The sequence below is a fragment of the Pan paniscus genome, chromosome 4, assembly GCF_029289425.2.
Source record: "Pan paniscus chromosome 4, NHGRI_mPanPan1-v2.0_pri, whole genome shotgun sequence".
Lineage (NCBI taxonomy): Eukaryota > Metazoa > Chordata > Mammalia > Primates > Hominidae > Pan > Pan paniscus.
This window is the reverse complement of record NC_073253.2, coordinates 48,313,054-48,333,280: the sequence shown is the minus strand read 5'-3', so window position 1 is coordinate 48,333,280 and position 20,227 is coordinate 48,313,054. Positions and strand designations below refer to the sequence as shown.

Sequence of the window (20,227 nt, the reverse complement as noted above, 5' to 3'; positions counted from 1 at the left end):
AGTTGTTTAGTCTTACCTACCTAGCTTTACTCATTCCTAAAAATTTAATCTAAATTTTTGGTAATATTGCCACCAAGTGGTGATGATGCCTCATTCCCCAACAAATACAATTATTTTGCTTTGAAAACCATATTTGACTAATGAATTTTTCGATTAATATCAAAAACTTAATCGGCAGACCTAAAAACATACTTTGCCCATGTCTTTTTAAAAGCATGTTTTAAGTTATCAGGATATAATTTCATTCTTATTCATTAGTCCTTTTCATCCTTTATTCTTTTAGGGAAGAATACAGCTGTCTTCTTCTTTGTTACCACTTTGCCAATTGAGAAGTATCCCAGTGTTACATAAAAAGCCTTTCTCTTAGCAGTATTAGTTCATGAGCTACCACTAAGTTTTGCAAGCCATTTTCTAAAATGCTCATTTAAAATACTATGTTTTCTTATGAAACAAGTTTACATTTAAAATTTAAAAGGCAGTAACGAAGTTTCACTTTGTTCAATGTAAAACTTTAGCTCCGCCTTCAAAACACTATGGTTATATTACTTATTTAAATGTGGCCTGCACATCACTTCTCGGCCTTTTGGCTAAGATCAGGTGTAGTTAAGATCAAGTTTAGTATCTGTTCTCATCAGTAAATGTGGCCTATGTTGCAAATTCAAAACGTTATTTCTAAAATTTTGCTGTATCAAATAAACTACATCTCAAATTTGACAGGCATGCCAACCCATACCCATTTTGTTTTATTTTCTCTCCTAACCACAGCACAAATAATGACTTCTTAAATTGGTTACGACTAGCAATAATATTAGGTAGATGGTTCAAGAAAGAGACTTTCAAGAATAATGATGGGACTTCTTAAAAATGATCTTAACATTTTATTGCTGTCTATACTTATCATATATGTAGTGCAAATAATGGCTTCTGATGGTTATAAAGCATTCCTGAATTATAGACTACGGCTATACACTTGACATACCTGCTTTATATAACATACAGTAATATTTAGACCTAATACAGAAATTCAGCTACTAGGAAAATTCTAATATACTGTATATAAAAAAGCTCTCTTCTTAGTTTCCCAGGGAAGACTAGCACAGTCTTAACTAATGATTAGTGAAATAATACAACCACAAATAGTAACAGGAGCTTGAGAAAAATATTTCTTTAAAAATGAATCACACACAAACACCTACCATTATACATACATTATAATCAGGCACAATTTTTAAATTGTGTTCAGTTATATGCTAAGAATGTGCATTACAAAGTTTAGCAAAATTAGTGAAAAGGGAAGCAAGTTCACCTTAGTGTTACACTTTTTCTTCAATTAACTAGTAAACAGTTCGAGTTCTCACAAGCAATACAACACCTTTTTTATTTTTCACAGTTATTGAAATCAGTCAAATATTAAATAATTTAATTCGGAAGTATTATTTATGCACACAAACTACACCTGTAACAGCATGACCTTTTACCTGAAAAATAAAGGATGAAATATTACATTTATTTATTTACATATTGCCCATAATACTGATAGGCTTTTTTTTAATGCTTTGTTTTCTAAAAGTTATATTGTTTTTAAACAAAAATAGATTTGAAAAGAATGAACCACAACAGTGCTACCAAAAAGTCACATCTTGTTACCAGACATCACTGTCCTTACAATTCAACTAACAAGATTTAAGATTTAACTTCATCCTAATGTATCAGAACATTAAAAAAAACACAAAGTCTCAATGTACCTATTTAAATAAATCGTGCTTCCATAATAATATTCTTTAAAAATGAAAAACAGTAAAGAGCACACATTTTTATTTACTCACAACACTGAATAATTAATGTAAACTTTTTGAATTTTTTTTTCTTTAGACATTTTTCCTCTAGAGTAACTTTTCAAGGCCTTCTCATGAAGAGCCTTAAGTTTTATTGTCAAAATAAATGCACTTATTTTGGGAAACAGTTTGAAGTAAGTAATAAGCATTTGCCACTGTACTTACAACTTCTCTTGAAGTTTGCTTTCTATTTAGGTCACTAGCTTTTAAATAAAGCCAACCCTGGTTCTGCGTAACTTACTACATTTTACCTACAGTCATTCCCACAAAGGATGCAATATTATATTAGAAAGAAATATTACTTTAAATTTGTTGAAAAATAGAAGGACCAATTTAGAGCTCTGACCTAGGTTCAGTCCTGGAAATGGGTCTTTCATAAATTCAGATCCAATTACTTCCACAGTTTTATTACTAACCTGACAAGCCTAATTGGGTAACATTTCACTCCCTCATTGTGTTTTATACAAAATGCTGTAGGAGAAAGTTAATAAAACACTATATAAAGTATTAGTTTTCTGTACCTTATAGTTCTTAGCATTAAAGGTGTTCTGTTAACTCTGAACATAAACATAAAGTAATCCTATTATCCAAATATGTAGTTTGGATTCTATTTCATTAAGCAACTGTCATTTCTACTACTAAATGCTGCCAACATTCAGTGAAAAGGCAGGTTAAAAGAAGAAGCTATACTTCACTTGCTTCACACAGAGGTCTCATTAGGCACTCAATTGGCTATTCTTTTTTCACTGAAAGAATAAACCTTCACTTACCCTTTCTCTGTGACTACCTCTTTCCCAGTATATTGGTCACATATTATCTGAAAAACTTAAATAACAAATATACTTTTTAAAAGAATGTATATTCAATAAGTTTCTATTTAATTCAATCTAATCTGCTCAATTAGAAATTTAATTCTGCCACAAAATTTTTTTAAAGCAAAGTACTGAATTCCCAATCCAAGATTCCTTTATATATATATATGCATCCTAAATTACCATCTTTTGAAATGTATAATTTCTTAAAACATACTATGTGCAAAGTTACTTTTAACCACAAAACTTCAAACAACTGCTGCCTTTAAAATCAAGCAACATCCAATACTCCAGCAGCTACAAGTTGCCGTGAGAGCCAGTCCAACCCTTCATACAGTCCCATACCACTTCGAGCATCACAGCCCTGAATATACCAGCTACGGCCACAGCATAATTTATGGAGACTGAGTAGTTCAGTGATTTCTTCTACTGACAGTGCTCCAGCAACATCCTGAAAGATATATACACATATTTTTTATCAGTCCATCCAAATTATAATTTTTCTAATTATCACCATTTATAGAGAAATTTGTTGACAGTGTTCTAACAGAAGCCTAAACAAAAAACCTAGATTCATCTTTCAGTAATTATTCTGAGATTAATAAGAATAGAAAAAATTAGTTTGGTTTAACTAATTTATATGTGTGTGTATGTATATATTTTGTAAGGCTAGCTTAACAATGAAATCAATAAAGGCCTTGCAACCTAAAAGGAAACATACTGCCTAAGTAATTTTTTTATCTTTTGAGACAGAGTCTCACTCTGTCACCCAGACTGGAGTGCAGTGACATGATCTTGGCTCACTGCAACCTCTGCCTCCTGGTTCAAGCGATTCTCCTGCTTTGGCCTCCCAAGTAGCTGGGATTACAGGCATGTGCTACCATGCCCGGCTAATTTTTTTGTATTTTTAGTAGAGACGAGGTTTCACCATGTTAGTCAGGCTGGTCTCGAACTCCTGACCTCAAGTGATCCACCAACCTCAGCCTCCCAAAATGCAAGGATTGCAGGCATGAGCCACCGCGCCTGGCCTGCCTAAGTGTAAGGCATCAACTTAAAAAAAAAAAATTAACACATAGAAACCTTAATAAATGGTTTATATATAGGGTTATATATTGAAGAGTTCACTACATTCCCACTCTGAACACCCATTGCCCCAACTTCCCAGGAGCAACCACCAGTTACAACATATTTTTCCAGAAAATTTCCATGCACACTCATGCAAAGAGACACAAACAGGAACATAGTTTAGACTTTCTATAACTTGCAGGGTTTTCTGTTTGTTTTTTACGTAAACATGTTGAAGATGAGTATCTTTCCATTATGAGCACAGATGGTCTGCATTATTTTTAATATCAGAATTCCCTTCCATTGTGTGGCTGCAACATAATTTAACCAGTCCTATACTGAATGTTCAGATTGAAGTTTTGTGCTTATGTGCTATTATAAATCCATATATATACACATACATACATAAACATACATACACAAAAATAAGTTGACATACATTTATGTATATTTGCAAAATTATCTGTAGGATAACCTTTGGATATCTGTCTACCAGATATATAAAGGTAGAATTGCAGGGTAAAGGACTTTGATGAGTATTGCCAAATTGTCCTCCAAGAAAATGTCTCAGTTTAATAACCCACGAACAGTGTTGACCAGGCGCAGTGACTCACACCTGTAATCCCAGCACTTTGGGAGGATGAGGCGGGCAGATCACTTGAGGTCAGGAGTTTGAGACCAGCCTGACCAAAACGATGAAACCCTGAATCTACTAAAAATACAAAAGTTAGCCGGGTGTGGTAGCAAGCACCTGTAATCCCAGCTACTTGGGAGGCTGAGGCAGGAGAATCACTTGAACCTAGGAGGGGGAGGTTGCAGTGAGCAGAGGTTGTGCCACTGCACTCCAGCCTGGTGACAGAGCAAGACTCAGTCTCAAAATAATAATAGTAACAGTTGTATATAAGTCTGAGGATTATAAAACACTTTCATCTTTAACTATCTGATGAGCAGAAAACGGTATTTCACTGACTTATTTGCATGTCTTAAATATACCAGTTCTTAATAGTTTGCCTTTTTTATTAAGGGGAAAATTCTTTATTCTTCATCCTACTCTTCCCCTCCCATGACATCTCCTCTGCTCCACTTCTACTCTCCTTCTGCCTCTACTTAAAAGCATCTCATCCTCCTAGAAAGGCTCAAGGTCTAGGAATCTTCAGCTACTCCCAGTCCTTCATCCTCCCCATTCAGTCACCAGTTCTGCCTCAAAGTCTTTTCCATCTGCCTCCGCCTTTCTATTCCTCTAATTCAGACTCTTGTTAATGCTCACTTGAATTATTTAAGCAATTTACTGCATCTCCCTGTCTCCAGTCCTTTGCCCTGATTCATTCTACCCCTAGAATTATAGTATTGAAACACTGATATGATCTTATTACCCACTAATCCAACATTTTGATGACTCCTCCTTGCTCATAGAATAAAACCTAAATTTCTCAGTCTAGCACTGTCAGACCTTTACAGCATGGCCTTGTCTGTTATTCTAAATTCTCTTCATCCTCTACTGAGACCTGACATATAGATCTGCTTGATGTTCCCTAAACTAAAAACATTCATGCTATTATCTTCTCTGTCTATAATGTTCTTCCTTTCACATACTGACTCAGCCTCATGCAAAATTTCAACTCAAATTCTACATTTTACAATCTTACAACATGCCACATTTAGAACTACTTTCCTAATTCCCGTAACACTGTGTTACTGAAGTTACTTATCAGTCTTCTTTGTATTCAGATCTCTTATGTGTTCATATGCATACACAGGAGTTTCTGGTGAGCATTAACTACCTTATTTCTATTTTGTATACTCCCAGGTACCCAGCACAGCATTTTCACATAGATTGTACTCAAAATACACAGAAGAAACTATAAGTATCTATTGAACTGATTGTCTTCTGAAATATTTCCAGTTGCCTTTTGACATGCACAAAACTACTAAAATAAATATTCCAATATAAAAATGCACTACCTGTTTGTTAGCAAAAATCAGGAGCAGAGCATCTCGCAGTTCTTTTTCCGTTAACAACTTTGCAAGTTCGCTGTGTGCTTCACTAATTCTGTCTCTATGACTGCTATCTACAACAAACACAACAGCTACCCAAAAAAAAAAAAAAAAAACAAAAATAGTCACTTGCTAAAGTTCAGTAAATGAACCAAATATTTAATGATATCATTATTATGTTATGGTTAGAGTTTGTCTACCATCATTATTTTCACACAGAGGGTGCCTAGTATGGCAGGGGCACCTACAAATAATTAACGGTATGATTTCAAGTAGTTTACATAACTTCTCAGGTTTAGTTTCCCCATCTAGGAAAGGATTTACAACACTTGCTCTATCAAATGCAAATTGGTCTGTATATCAAATAACTTTTTACATAACGAATTTCAAAATATGCCTCATGATCCTCTACCTATGGATGCTACTTGTTCTTCGAATACTACTTTTGTAATATTTAGTCTTTGAATAAAAGACTAAAAGATAAAAACCATCACCATTTTTATTTCTCCAAAGTATTATATCTAAGTTAACTATCTCCAGACTTTCAACCATTCCTCATATTCAAAATTTCATTTTTGTAGGGCACAGTGGCTCACACCTATAATCCCAGCACTTTGGGAGGCTGAGGTGAGAGGATCACTTGAGCCCAGGAGTTCGAGACCCCTGGGCAATATAGTGAGACCTTATCTCTATTTAAAAAAAAAAAAAATTAGCTGAATGTGGCTGGGCGCGGTGGCTCGTGCCTCTAATCCCAGCACTTTGGGAGGCCGAGACGGGCGGATCACGAGGTCAGGAGATCGAGACCATCCTGGCTAACATGGTGAAACCCCATCTCTACTAAACATACAGAAAAATTAGCCAGGCATGGTGGTGGGCACCTGTAGTCCCAGCTACTCAGGAGGCTGAGGCAGGAGAATGGCGTGAACCTGGGAGGCGGAGCTTGCAGTGAGCCGAGATCGCACCACTGCACTCCAGCCTGGGAGACAGAGCAAGACTCCATCTCAAAAAAAAAAAAAAAAAAAAAAAATTAGCTGAATGTGGTGGCATATACCTAGTCCTAGCTACTTGGGAAGCTAAGGTGGGAAGATTGCTTGAGCCCAGGAGACAGAGGTGACAATGAAATGCAATCATGCCACTGTACTCCTGCCTGGGCAACAAAGCAAGATTCTGTCTCAAAAAAAAAATACATTTTTTCTATTAATTATGGCTCATAATAATATCAAAAATCCCAAAGTAAAAATAATTATTCAGTCTCTCATCTTGGTGGAAAGCAGAATAACATACAGAATAAGCGGCATGAGCGTAAGCATTATGTTGGGGTCTATGAGGCAGAAGTGTAGAGTAAGACCCAGATGTGACTAAAACCTATGTAGAGTATAGATATGATATAATACGGTTTGGTCAAAAGCAAGCTACTGTAAGTTCTTCTGCAGGTAATAACTGTTTGTGAAAGAAATGTGGGAGTGGGGCTATAGTGAGATTATAATGGGATAAATGTTGAGTTTAACTGAATTCAGCAGAATCATACAACATAAATTCAACTCTATACCACTACGCTACCAGCAGTCACACCCATATAATACTGGTAATATACATTCTCTGTTAATAGAAGCAAGAGTACTCTTAACTGACTACGTATCTAAGCTACGTATGGTTTTTATTGTGTAATAATGGTATATCAGGAATAAAATAAAAGTATATATCCTAATCTTTCTACTTTCATTTTTTACAAGTTAAGAAACTGGCCACGGGTACTTAAGTATACAGTCAACGACTTAATCATAAGTATCAGCTTTGCTAGTTAAATCAGTATACTGAAAACTGTCATCCTAAAAATGTGAAAAATTAAATGTCATTTTTAACTCTCACCTTGAGTATTGAGGTAATAATGTTTCCACAATGGTCTTAATTTGTGTTTTCCACCTACATCCCAAATAGTGAATTTTAGATTTTTATATTCTACAGTTTCCACGTTAAAACCTGTTTTAAAATAAAAGTTACTTTTATACTATATTTGTATTTACAATGAATGACATATCAAACACAGACAACCCCCAGTTTATAATTGTGACTTATCAATTATCTACATGCAGCAATATCTACTGAAGCCTAATCAACCCCATTCCTACTCCTACATGGTGAATGTATACCTGTAACAGCTCCTAGCCCTCTAAACCTCCACCAAGGTCCTTAGGACCTTGGGATCCATGTACCTTCCAGCTCTGTTCCACTACTACCCCCCACCCCACACCCTCAGCCAGGATCACCAATCCTCTATTCCTTCCAACTGTCCCACCAATACTCTGTTTCTTCTTTTTATCCCCACCAACATTTCAATCCCATAGTCATACAATCTTGCATTTTTTCTCTGAGATGCTGATATCTTAGAGCCAGAAAAGAGCCCACCACCATGACAGATCAGTATCAAATAAGACCCCAAGAACTTGGCTGTAAGCTAGGGTTTGTCTATTAAGGTAAAAACCAATATTCATACTTACCAATTGTTGGAATGGGCTGCATGAATTCATCCTGTTTTAACTTAAACAAGATAGTAGTTTTTCCAGCACCATCCAATCCTAACGTAACGACCCGAATTTCCATTTTTGGTCCAATGTGAACTCGATTATCCTACAATTTAAATATTTTTAAATATCTTTGACATGCAGTTAGAAAGTAATAGCATTTAGCACCTTTATTATTTCTACATCTCCTATTCATTCCTCAACCATTGCAATCTGAATTGTATTCCTCAAAATACTGAGTCTGATCTCAAGAAGATGAACTCCTTCCCCATGGCTAAATCTTGCCTTAGTAAAACTGACCACTTTGTCTTTGTATAACAGAATATACATACCCACTTAATTTTCTCAGATTTTCTAACTCAAATGAATCCTCTAAATCTTAAACATGTTTTTATGCTATACTAAAAAAATCACAATAAGGCTAAATTAATTAAAATGAAAAAGTGCTGCTCAATTCCCAGAAATTTCTACTATGAATCTGATGTATATCCCTTCAGACACTTTCCATGCACATACTGGCCAACATACACAAACAAAACAAATTTTTTTTTAAAAAAGTATTACCCACACATTGAAACTAATGTGTTTCACTCAACAGTATATTATGGAATCCTATCAATACATATTGACCAACCTTTTTCTTTTAATGGCTTCTTTACATTTCATAAACCACAATTTAACTAAACCCCCAACTGATAGATTTTAGGTAATTTCTGATTTTATGATATTACAAATAATGCTATAATGAACATTTTTATATATTACTAGCTGCATGATTTCTCTGCTTCACTACTTTCATCTCATAAAAGGAGGATTAAAATAGTACAAAATTTACATAGGATTCTTGAAAGGATTAATTTTTAAGAATACATATAAAAGTCCTTACAACAGTTCCCAAAATATATGTGTTATTTTTGCTTACTCCTTTGAGCACTCTTTGCTTGGATTTTATGATACAAACTTTTCCTGGTTTGGTTTTATCCCATTTTTGGATGTTCCTTCTAATTTTTCTTTAATCCAGCTCTTAAATGTTGGTATTCTTGAGGGTCTATATGAGGCCTCCTCCTCATTCTACATATTTTAATTCTCTTCATGAGCTTTAATTACCATGTATATTATGGCTCCAAATCTATACTTAAGTCCAGTTATACACCTCAGAAATAAAACAATATATGGAACAGAACTACTTCTGTGAGAACTCTAGAGAACAGTTAAGAAACTACAGCACCCAGGCCATAAAACCAAGAAGGCATTCCAGTGAAAGGGGTAATAAAATTCGGAGCATTCTGTGCACTCATCCCTGCCCTTCCCCATATCCGACATAGTGAGGATGAGGTGCAACCAGGAGGAAACTACAAAATACTAGCAAACTGAATTCAACAACACATTAGGCCGGGCGCGGTGGCTCATGCCTGTAATCCCAGCACTTCGGGAGGCCGAGGTGGGGGTGAATCACCTGAGGTTAGGAGTTCGAGACCAGCCTGACCAACATAGAGAAACCCCGTCTCTACTAAAAATACAAAATTACCCAGGCATGGTGGCGCATGCCTGTAATCTCAGCTACAAGGAGGCTGAGGCAGAAGAATCGCTTGAACCCGGAAGGTGGAGACTGCAGTGAGCCGAGATCGCGCCATTGCACTCCAGCCTGGGCAACAAGAGCGAAACTCCGCCTCAAAAAAAAAAAAAAAAAAAAACACATTAAAGGGATTGTACGTCATAACCAAATGGGCTTTATACCTGGAAGGCAAGACTTATTCATCATCAATCAGCATAATACACAGAATGACAGAAAAAAAGCAGGTAATCATCTCAATAGTTGCAGAAAAAGCATTTAACAAAATTCAATACCCTTTCATAATAAAAACATTCAACAAACTAGGAGTAGCAGGAAACTGCCTCAGTTAACATACACCATATATGAAATGCCCACAGCTAACATCATACTCAAAAAACTGAAAGCTTTTTCTCTAAGATAAAGAACAAGAAGATGCCCACAGAGCAATTAGGCAAGAAAAATAATAAAAGACATCCAAATTGTAAAGGAAGATGTAAAATTATATCTCTTCACAGATGACATGATCTCGTATGTAGAAAACCCTGAAGAGTCCACACAAAAAGACCTATTAGAAAGAATAAAGTCAACAAAGTTTCAGGATATAAAATCAACATCAAAATCAGTTGCATTTCTATACATTAACGATAAAAATCCCAAAAGGAAATTAAGGAAACAATTCTACTTAAAATAGCATCAAAATTATACTTTCAGGGATCATTTTTATAGTTTATGACTAAAGAAGTTTCTCTGAACATGTACAGAAAAAAAAGTTTAAGATACTTAGGAATAAACTCAACCAAGATGGTGAAAGACTTAAGATACTATGTTGGTGCAAAAGTAACTGCGGCTTTTGCCAGTACTTTTAATGGCAAAAACCACTATTACTTTTGCACCAACCTAATATGTAGGCATACACCTAACCAAGATGGTGAAAGACTTGTACGCTAAAAACTACAAATATTGCTAAAATAAATGAAGACATAAATAGACATTCCATGTCCATGGATTGAAAGACATAAAATATTAAGATATGAATAACAGCCCAGGTAATTTATATAGATTCAATGCAATCCCTATCAAAATCCCAATCATGTTTTTTGTGGAGATAGAAAAAATTAAGCTAAAATTTATAAGGAAGCTCAAGTGACCCTGAATAGCCAAAACAATTTTGAAAAAGAAAAAATTTTGAAAAAGAGGACTCACACTTCCTTACTTCAAAATATATTACAAAGCTAATGTATTGTTCTGTTTTTGCACTGCTATAAAGAAATACCTGAGACTGGGTAATTTATAAAGAAAAGTTTAATTGGCTCACAGTTCCACAGGCAGTACAGGAAGCATGATGCTGGCATCAGCTTGGCTTCAGGGAAAGCCTCAGGAAACTTACAATCATGGTGGAAAGCAAAGAGGGAGTGAGGCATTTCACATGGCAGGAGCAGGAGCAAGAGAGAGGGTGGGGGAGGTGCCACACACTTTTAAAAGACCAGATCTCATGAGAACTCACCTATTATGGCAAAGACAGTACCAAGGGGGATGATACTAAACCATTCATGAGAAACTGCCCCCATGATCCAGTCACCTCCAACCAGGCCCCATTTCAACATTGGGGATTACAACTGGAAATGAGATTTGGGCAGGAACATAGAACAAAGCCATATCAGCTACAATAATGAAAACTATGTGGTACTGGCATAAAGATGAGACATACAAACCAACAGAATAGAAGAGAGAGCCCAGAAATAAACCCTCAGGAATAGGGTCACATGATCTTCAACAAGAGTGCCAGGACCACTCAATGAAAAGACAGTCTCTTCAATAAATTATGCTGGGGAAACTGGATATCTACATGCAAAAGGATGTTATGTATCTTACACCACCTAAAAAAATTAACTCAAAATGGCCATAAACTTAAGACCCCAAACCATAAAACTCCTAGAAGAAAAAACAGAGGAAAAGCCTCATGACATTGCATTTGAGAGTGACTTCATGGATACATGAAAAGCACAGTAAAAAAAAAAAAAAAAAAAAAGCAAAAATAGACTACATCAAATTTACAATTTTTGTGCATAAAATGACAAAATCAACAGAGTGAAAAATTGACCTATGAAATGGGAGAAAATATTTGAAAGTCACAGATCTGATAGGGAATTAATATCCAGAATATACAAAGAACTCCTACAATTCAACAACAAAAATAGTCAACCCAATCAAAAAGTGAGCGAAGGACGGAAATAGACATATTCAAGGCAATATACAGATGGCCAACAATTATATGAAAAGATGGTTAATGGCACCAGTCATCAGAGATATGGATATCAAAACAAATAAGGTATCATTTCAAACCAATCAGGATGGCTACTATCCAAAAACAGAAATTAACAAGTGCTGGTGAAAATGTGGAGAAACTGCACCCTTGTGCACCACTGGTGGAACTGTAATATGGTGCAACCATTATGGAAAACAGTATGGTGATTCCTCAAAAAATTAAAAACAGAACTACTATATGATCTACCAACTTCACTTCTGGGTATATATCCAAAAGACCATGAAAGCAGGGTCTTGAAGAGATATTTGTACACTCACGTGCACAGCAGCGCTATTCCCAGTAAACCAAGAAGTGGAAGCTACCCAAGTTTCCATCAACAGATGAATGAACAAACAAAATGTGGTATACACATTGTATTAGTCCATTTTCATGCTGCTGATAAAGACATATCCGAGACTGGGAAGAAAAAGAGGTTTAATTAGACTTACAGTTCCACATGGCTGGGGAAGCCTCAGAATCATGACAGGAGGCAAAAAGCACTTCTTACATGGCAGCAGCAAGAGAAAAATGAGGAAGAAGCAAAAGCGGAAACCCCTGATAAACCCATCAGATCTCGTGAGACTTAATCACTATCACAAGAATAGCACAGGAAAGACCAGCTCCCATGATTCAATTACCTCACCCTGGGTCCCTCCCTAACACATGGGAATTCTGAGAGATACAGTTCAAGTTGAGATTTGGGTGGGGGCACACCCAAAATCTCAAGCATATCATTCTGCCCCTGGCCCCTCCAAACCCTGCCCCTACAGCAAACTTCTGCCTAGGCTTCCAGGTGTTTCCATACATCTTCTGAAATCTAAGCAGAGGTTCCCAAACCTCTATTCTTGACTTCTGTGCACCCACAGGCTCAACACCACATGGAAGCTGCCAAGGCTTGGGGATTCCACCCTCTGAAGCCACAGCCCGAGCTCTACATTGGCCCCTTTCAGCCACAGCTGGAGCAGCTGGGACTCAGGGCATCAAGTCCCCAGGCTGCACACAGCATGGGGACCCTGGGCCCAGCCCATGAAACCACTTTTTCTTCCTGGACCTCCAGGCCTGTGATGGGAGGGGCTGCCATGAAGGTCTCTGACATGGCCTAGAGACATTTTCCCCTTGGTCTTAGGTATTAACATTAGGTTCCTTGCTACTTATGCAAATTTCTGCAGCCAGCTTGAATTTTTCCCCAGAAAATGGGTTTTTCTTCTCCATTGCACAATCAGGATGCAAATTTTTCAAACTTTTACGCTCTGCTTCCCTTATAAAACTGAAGGCCTTTAACAGAACCCAAGTCACCTCTTGAATGCTTTGCTGCTTAGAAATTTCTTCCACAAGATACCCTAAATCACCTCTCTCAAGTTCAAAGTTCCACAAATGTCTAGGCAAATGCCACCAGTCTCTCTGCTAAAACAGTAACAAGAGTCACCTTCGTTCCAGTTCCCAAAAAGTTCCTCGTCTCCCTCTGAGACCACCTCAGCCTGGATTTCGCCGTCCATATCATTATCAGTATTTTTGTCAAAGTCATTCAACGAGTCTCTAGGAAGTTCCAAACTTTCTCACACTTTCCTGTCTTCTTCTTAGCCCTCCAAACTGTTCCACCCTCTACCTGTTACCCAGTTCCAAAGTTGCCTGCACATTTTTGGGTATCCTTTCAGCAACGCCTCACTCTACTGGTACCAATTTACTGTATTAGTCCATTTTCACGCTGCTGATAAGGACATACCCGAAACTGGGAACAAAAAGAGGTTTAATTGGACTTACAGTTCCACATGGCTCGGGAGGCCTCAGAATCATGGCAGGGGGCAAAAGGTACTTCTTACATGGTGGTGGCAAGAGAAAAATGAGGAAGAAGCAAAAGCAGAAACCCCTAATAAGCCCATCAGCTCTCATGAGACTTATTCACTATCACAAGAATAGCATGGGACAGACCGGCCCCCATTATTCAATTACCTCCCCCTGGGTCCCTCCCAAAACGTGGGAATTCTGGGAGATACAATTCAAATTGAGATTTGGGTGGGGACACAGCCAAACCATATCACGCATGCAATGGAATATTATTCAGCTTTAAAATGGAAGAAAATCCTTTCACATGCTACAATATGGATGAATTTTGATGACAGGCCAAGTGGAATAAGCCAGCCACAAAAAGGCAAATACTGTATGATTCCACTTATATGAGGTATCTAGTCAAATTCATAAGGGAAAAATACAATAGTGGTTACCAGGGACCGATGAGAGGGGGCAGAGGGGAACTGTTAAAGGGTATAGAGTTTCAATTCTACAAAATGAAAAATTTCTGGATATCTGTTTAACAATGTGAATATACTTAACAGTACTGAACTGTACATTTTTAAATGGTTGAGATAGCAAATTTTTTATTATGTGTTTTTTACTACGATAAATAAATGTGGCATATCCTCACAATGAAGTACCTTGCAGCTGGAAAAAGGAACAAAAAATGTCACTTTCTACTGCTACAGAGTGATGTTTAGGATGTACAGCTAAGTAAAAAGAGCAGGGAAAAAAAAGTGTGTAAGGTATTCCACCTTTTAAATCCAAGTGGTGTGCATACAAATATATAAACATATGTCTCTATACTTTTTAAAATGATGACTAAAACTAAGAAAAAATTCTAAATGATTTTCTATGGGGAATGAAGTAAAAAGGGTAGAAGGACCAGGCATAAAAGCTAGATTTCTCTGAATAAACCTTGCTTTGAACATTTGACTCTGGATCACATAAACATTTCACATAATTGTGAAAACATAATTAAATTAAAAAAAAACCAGCCCCTAAAAATGGAAAGCAAAATGGTACACATGAACACTTGTTAATCAGGGAGAACCCACTTTAAAAGAGGTTTAAATATATCAACCAAATCCCAAGTATGAAACTTTGCTTGGATTGTATCTAAAATAAAGCAACCATTTAAAAAATTGTTTTGAAAACAATCTGAGAAATTTGAATACTAACAAGTTGATAATATTAGTGAAAATATTAGAGATTCATTATTAAACTTTTTTTGTGTAATAATGATATTTTGGCTTTTTTTTTTAAGTGACGGGAATTTCACTGTATTTCCCAGGCTGGTCTTGAAGTCTTGGGCTCAAGCCATCCTCTCACCTCAGCCTCCTGAGTAACTGGGACTATAAGGTATGCCACCATGCCCAATTATGTTTGTTTTGTTTTGTTTTTGAGGCGGGGTTTTGCTCTTGTTACCCAGGCTGAAGTGCAGTGGCGTGATCTCAGCTCACTGTAACCTCTGCCTCCTGGTTTCAAGTGATTATCCTGCCTCAGCCTCCTAAGTAGCTGGGATTACAGGCATGCACCACTATGCCAAAAATTTTTGTACTTTTAGTAGAGATGCGGTTTCTCCATGTTGGTCAGGCTGGTCTCAAACTCCTGAACTAAGGTGATCCACCCGCCTCGGCCTCCCAAAGTGCTGTTATTACAGGTGTGAGCCACCGCACCCGGCCCCAATTATGTTTTTAAAAAGAGTCCTTATCTTTTGGAGATACACCCTAAAATATTCCATAGATGAAATAAGATATTGGGATGAAATAATATGATATTAGGATTTGCCTCAAAATACCCTGGGAGATTGCAGGTAGGAAAAGGAGTAGGTAAAAGGGGAGATGAAATAAGTTTATAATTGCTCAAGTGGTTGATGGATACAGGAAGATTCATTATATATACCATATATATACCATTTATATTTTCTTATTTTTACTTTTTTAAATTTAAAAATATGGCACACTTCACAAATTTGTGTGTCATCCTTGCACAGGGGCCATGCTAATCTTCTTATTCCAATTTTAGTATATGTGCTGCCGAAGTGAGCACACCATTTCTATTTTCCACTGATAAAAGTTTTCTTAAAAAGCCCCTAATTCATGAATTTCATGGTTGTCTCTTTAAGGTGATTATCATGAAACGTAAATCAATTATGATTTGTCAGAAAAAATACCTAAAAATAAAGTACAGTACATTACCTTTGTAAAAGTGACAGGGATGCTGGCATCCAACTGAATGTGATCTGCAACTTCTGTAAACTGCTGCTGCTGTTTCTGCAATGTTTCCAGTAACCTTGTAATTTCCTGTTTTGCCAAGACAACTCTACAATCATCCTATAAGAGGCAAAACAATATTTCTTATAAACTTTTTATAAGAAATAAGGAAAAGAGACTTATATTACCAACTCACAATAAAAGCAGTTTTAACATTATAGTAGTCAAAGTTAAATGTAAATTTGACAAGAATAATAATTGAGCATTAATAAGTAATTTAAGGACTTAGCAACAAAAGAACGGATAAATTGTAGCATATAGATAAATGGAACACTACATCACAGTGAGAATAAACCATAGCTACACGTGATGATAGAAATTTCACAAACATAATGTGGAGTATAAGAAGACATGGCATGGAGAATTCATACTGTATGATTTCATTTAATTACCAAAACAACCAAAATTAAGATATACATTAGAAGTCAAGATAGTGGTTTATCATGGTGGGAAAGGCAGGTAGTGGCCAGAAGTGAGTATGAGGGAACTACTGGGGTACTGACAATGTTCTGGTACTTGATCTGAGTGCTAGTTACACATTAATGATCAGTCTGAAAATTCAGCCAACTGAATACTTATGCATACATTTCTATATCTATGTTCTACGTCTATAAAAAGTTTAAAAAATAATTTCAGATATACATGTATTCGTTAAAAAAAATAAAGAATACAGGTCCACTCCTCAAAGTCAAGAACTTTCCAGTTTCTTGAATATTATTCCAGACTATCTATACATATACCAACATAGTCTTTATATGAAAGAGATCTCCCAATAATATGCAAGCTCCATGAGAACGGTAGTATTATCTGTTTTTGCTCACTGTTAGATACTCATGTTAGTTGACAGCAATTCCACTGTTTCAGTTGTTCAGGACAAACGCTGAAGTCATTATTGCTTTCTCTTTCCCGCATGCCCTACGTACAATCTGTTAACAAATCCTTTTGAACATCCAGAATCTGGGCACTTCTAATCCCCATTATCCAAGCCACTATTACCTCTCACCTGGAATTCTACAATTGCTGCTTAACTGTTGAATTCCTTCCTTCCATTTTTGCCTTCTTTCAATCTATTTTAGACACATAGGCCAGAAAAATCCTTTTAACACATAAGATTAAGTCACTCTTCTACTCAAAACTCTACAATGGTCCTATCCCAATCAGTAAAAGTTGAAGTCCACCCAAGGATGGTGGCTCACACCTGTAGTCCCAGCACTTTGGGAGGCCAAGGCAGATGGATCACTCGAGCCCAGGAGTTTTAGACCAGTCTGGGCAACATGGCGAAACTCTGTCTCTACGAAAAATAAAAAAAAGTAGCTGGATGTGGTGGCTTGCCCCTGTAGTCCAGGCTACTCAGGAGGCTGAAGCAGGAGGAACACTTGAGCCCAGGAGGCAGAAGGTATAGTGAGACGAGACTGTATCACTGCACTCTAGCTAGCCTGGGAGCAAGACCCTGTCCCCAACCCACTCCTCCCGCCCCCGGCCAAAAAAAAAAAAACAATTGAAGTCCTTATAATGCCTCACAGGGCCTTCCTTACATATAATTCTCTATTAACCTCTGATTTCAGCTCCTATTACTCTGTCCTTCGCTTATTCTACTCCAGTCAAGAGGCCTATTTTCCTGTTCCTCAAACATACCAGGCATGCTGCCCTAGGGTTTTTGCTATAACATTTCCTCAACTAGAATGTTCTTCTCCCAGTTACAGCCTGAACGAATTCCTTCAACTTTTTACTTGAATCTTTGCTCAAATCTCACCTTCCCTCAATAATGCTTACCCTGACTACTCTACTTATTAATGCAATCTGCTGTACAAACATAAACATGTAGTTGCAGAATTCTTTTTTGATTAGCTCTCAGAACTTTCTAACATATAGTATAATTAACTTACTTAGATATGGTTATGGTTTATTGCCTGTCTTCTTGCTAGAATGCTAATTTCACAAGATTATGGCTTTTTGCTTATTGTGTTCACTGATATATTTTAAATACATGGCATATGTTAGGTACTCAATACATATTTGCTAAATGAATAAATATTCAGCATCCAGCATCATGCCAAGAACTTTAGATGATGCATAATTTGTTTAGAGTGGATGGATGATTAAATTATGTTCTCAGAAGTGAAGATCAATTTGTGATGTTCCATCCATTCCTCTGTTCAATTTTCTCTGTAGTGGGAACTTTAAAGAACATTGGTTAGTATTCTGTAGTTATAAAATAGAACAAAACTAATAGGTCCATATGAAAAATGAATCCAAGACCTTGATTTTTTTGCATTAACATAGATAATACTGTATCATTAAAAATTACCAGTTGATATGGTTTGGCTCCGTGTCCTCACCCAAATCTCATCTCGAATTGTAATCCCCACATGTCAAGGGAGGGACATGATTGGATTATGGGGGCTGTTTCCCTCATGCTGTTCTCATGATAGTGATTAATCATGACATCTGATGGTTTTAAAGTGTGGCACCTCCCCTTTGCTCTCTCTCTCTCTCTCCTGCCGTCCCGTAAACAAGGTGCTTGCTTCCCCTTCGCCTTCCCCCATGATTGTCTAACTTTCCTGAAGCCTCCCCAGCCATGCAAACCTGTAAATTAAGCCCCTTTCCTTTATAAATTACCCAGTCTCAGGTAGTATCTGTAAAGCAGTGTGAAAATGGACTAATATACCAGTCATTTTGGCACAACACTTCAGAAACTCTAAAATACTTAAGTATTTCAGTAACTATGAACAAACTTTTTCATAAAATAAATATGAAAATACTTTTAAGTGTTCAAGTAAATATGATTTAGGACATGACTCCACTCTGATTTTGCTATGTAGCTTCATTATCCGCCATGAGTTAAACATGTATTTATTAAGCTCTTTCTATCTAGATGCAAAGAATTTAGTGACACAAAGATGAACAAGATGCATCAAAGATGAACAAGGTCAGCATCTAAAACACATAGGCATATTGTGTCATTCAAGGTCAAATCGGAAGACACAAATCACACCATTATTTGAATAGAAAGAACTTAAAATAAAAACTGTTAACTAGGTGTAGTTATTAACTAGGTAGCTAAAAGGTTAAAAGGAACTCTGAGGTATTAAGGAGGTAGCAATTGTATGAAATAACATAGCTACCACTTCCAGTGCTAAAGGAATAAAAGGAAGAAGTTAGAATTATTAAAACTTAGAAACTTGCAGGAGTGGCTCATGGAGCTGAAACTCAAACCTCCGAGAAGGGTGGTCTCCTCACAGGAGTAACTATGCCCCCTCTTGACAGTACCTAACATGGGCCCAGCTGGCAACACAATTATGAGGTCTGTAGAGTTCTAGCCCTAGTATTACAAAATAGAGGATAGAAGAGTAGGTTTGGAGCTGAAAATCAACTTAATAAATAGCATACATATCAACTGTTACAATTCAGTGTGGTAAGGACTAAATGATAACCCAAGACTGATGAGGCTATAGACTGGCCACTCTCATGTAAGTGTAATCACATATTTAAGAGAAAAAGCTCTACAATGGTAAAAGGCTTAGCCTACAATGATTTGAAATCAACACAGTTATTAGCAATATATCAGTGAAGATAACACAGACTGCAGCTTTTCTGAAATTCCTAGGGCAATAGTTATTCTTATACCTCACACTTACGAAAACAGATCCAAAACACAAATGGGTAAAGCTGACATTTGTGTTAGAATAACTGAATCTCATTTATTTAAAAAAGTAAGTCATCTGCAAACTGGGTAACAAATTTCTTATGGTATCTCAACCATCACAAAACATACGTTTGCTCTAGCAGTGAAGAACCACTGAATTACAGCAGAGGTAGGCAGTACATGGTAGAGAGGCACTCAAAAAAAGACCAACAAATAGAAAGCTTCAAAGAAAGGCAAATATTTAAGCTGGACCTTGAAGGAGAAGGAAGATTTCCACTATTAGAAAAGAGAGATATATGCACTCCAAGCAGAAAAAAAAAAAAAACTACATATATGCTTGGCAAAGAAGAGTAAAAGGATTTGGCATAACTGAAGAATGGCAAGAAGTCAGAAGGCCTCAAGAACCCATGGCTTATGGTGGGGAG

General features: G+C 36.7%; 1 protein-coding gene and 1 pseudogene across 3 annotated transcripts in view; both read right to left on the bottom strand.

Annotated features, from left to right (window-relative positions):
• Nucleotides 1–846: 846 nt before the first annotated feature.
• TRIM23 (tripartite motif containing 23) overlaps nucleotides 847–20,227 on the bottom strand; it is a 34,651-nt gene continuing 15,270 nt past the window's right edge. The window contains exons 7-12 of one of the 3 annotated variants that reach the window (XM_034960027.3): nucleotides 16,082–16,216; nucleotides 13,851–13,904; nucleotides 8,206–8,335; nucleotides 7,577–7,687; nucleotides 5,675–5,799; nucleotides 847–3,098 (exon numbers count right to left, since the gene is read on the bottom strand). In XM_034960027.3, the coding sequence (XP_034815918.1) occupies nucleotides 2,919–3,098; nucleotides 5,675–5,799; nucleotides 7,577–7,687; nucleotides 8,206–8,335; nucleotides 13,851–13,904; nucleotides 16,082–16,216 (735 nt within the window). In that variant the 3' untranslated portion in view covers nucleotides 847–2,918. The remainder of the gene's footprint in view (nucleotides 3,099–5,674; nucleotides 5,800–7,576; nucleotides 7,688–8,205; nucleotides 8,336–13,850; nucleotides 13,905–16,081; nucleotides 16,217–20,227) is intronic. The other 2 variants (XM_008952778.3, XM_003827435.5) reach the window with 2 other exon arrangements.
• Nucleotides 15,832–15,932, bottom strand: LOC112439883 (U6 spliceosomal RNA; annotated as a pseudogene).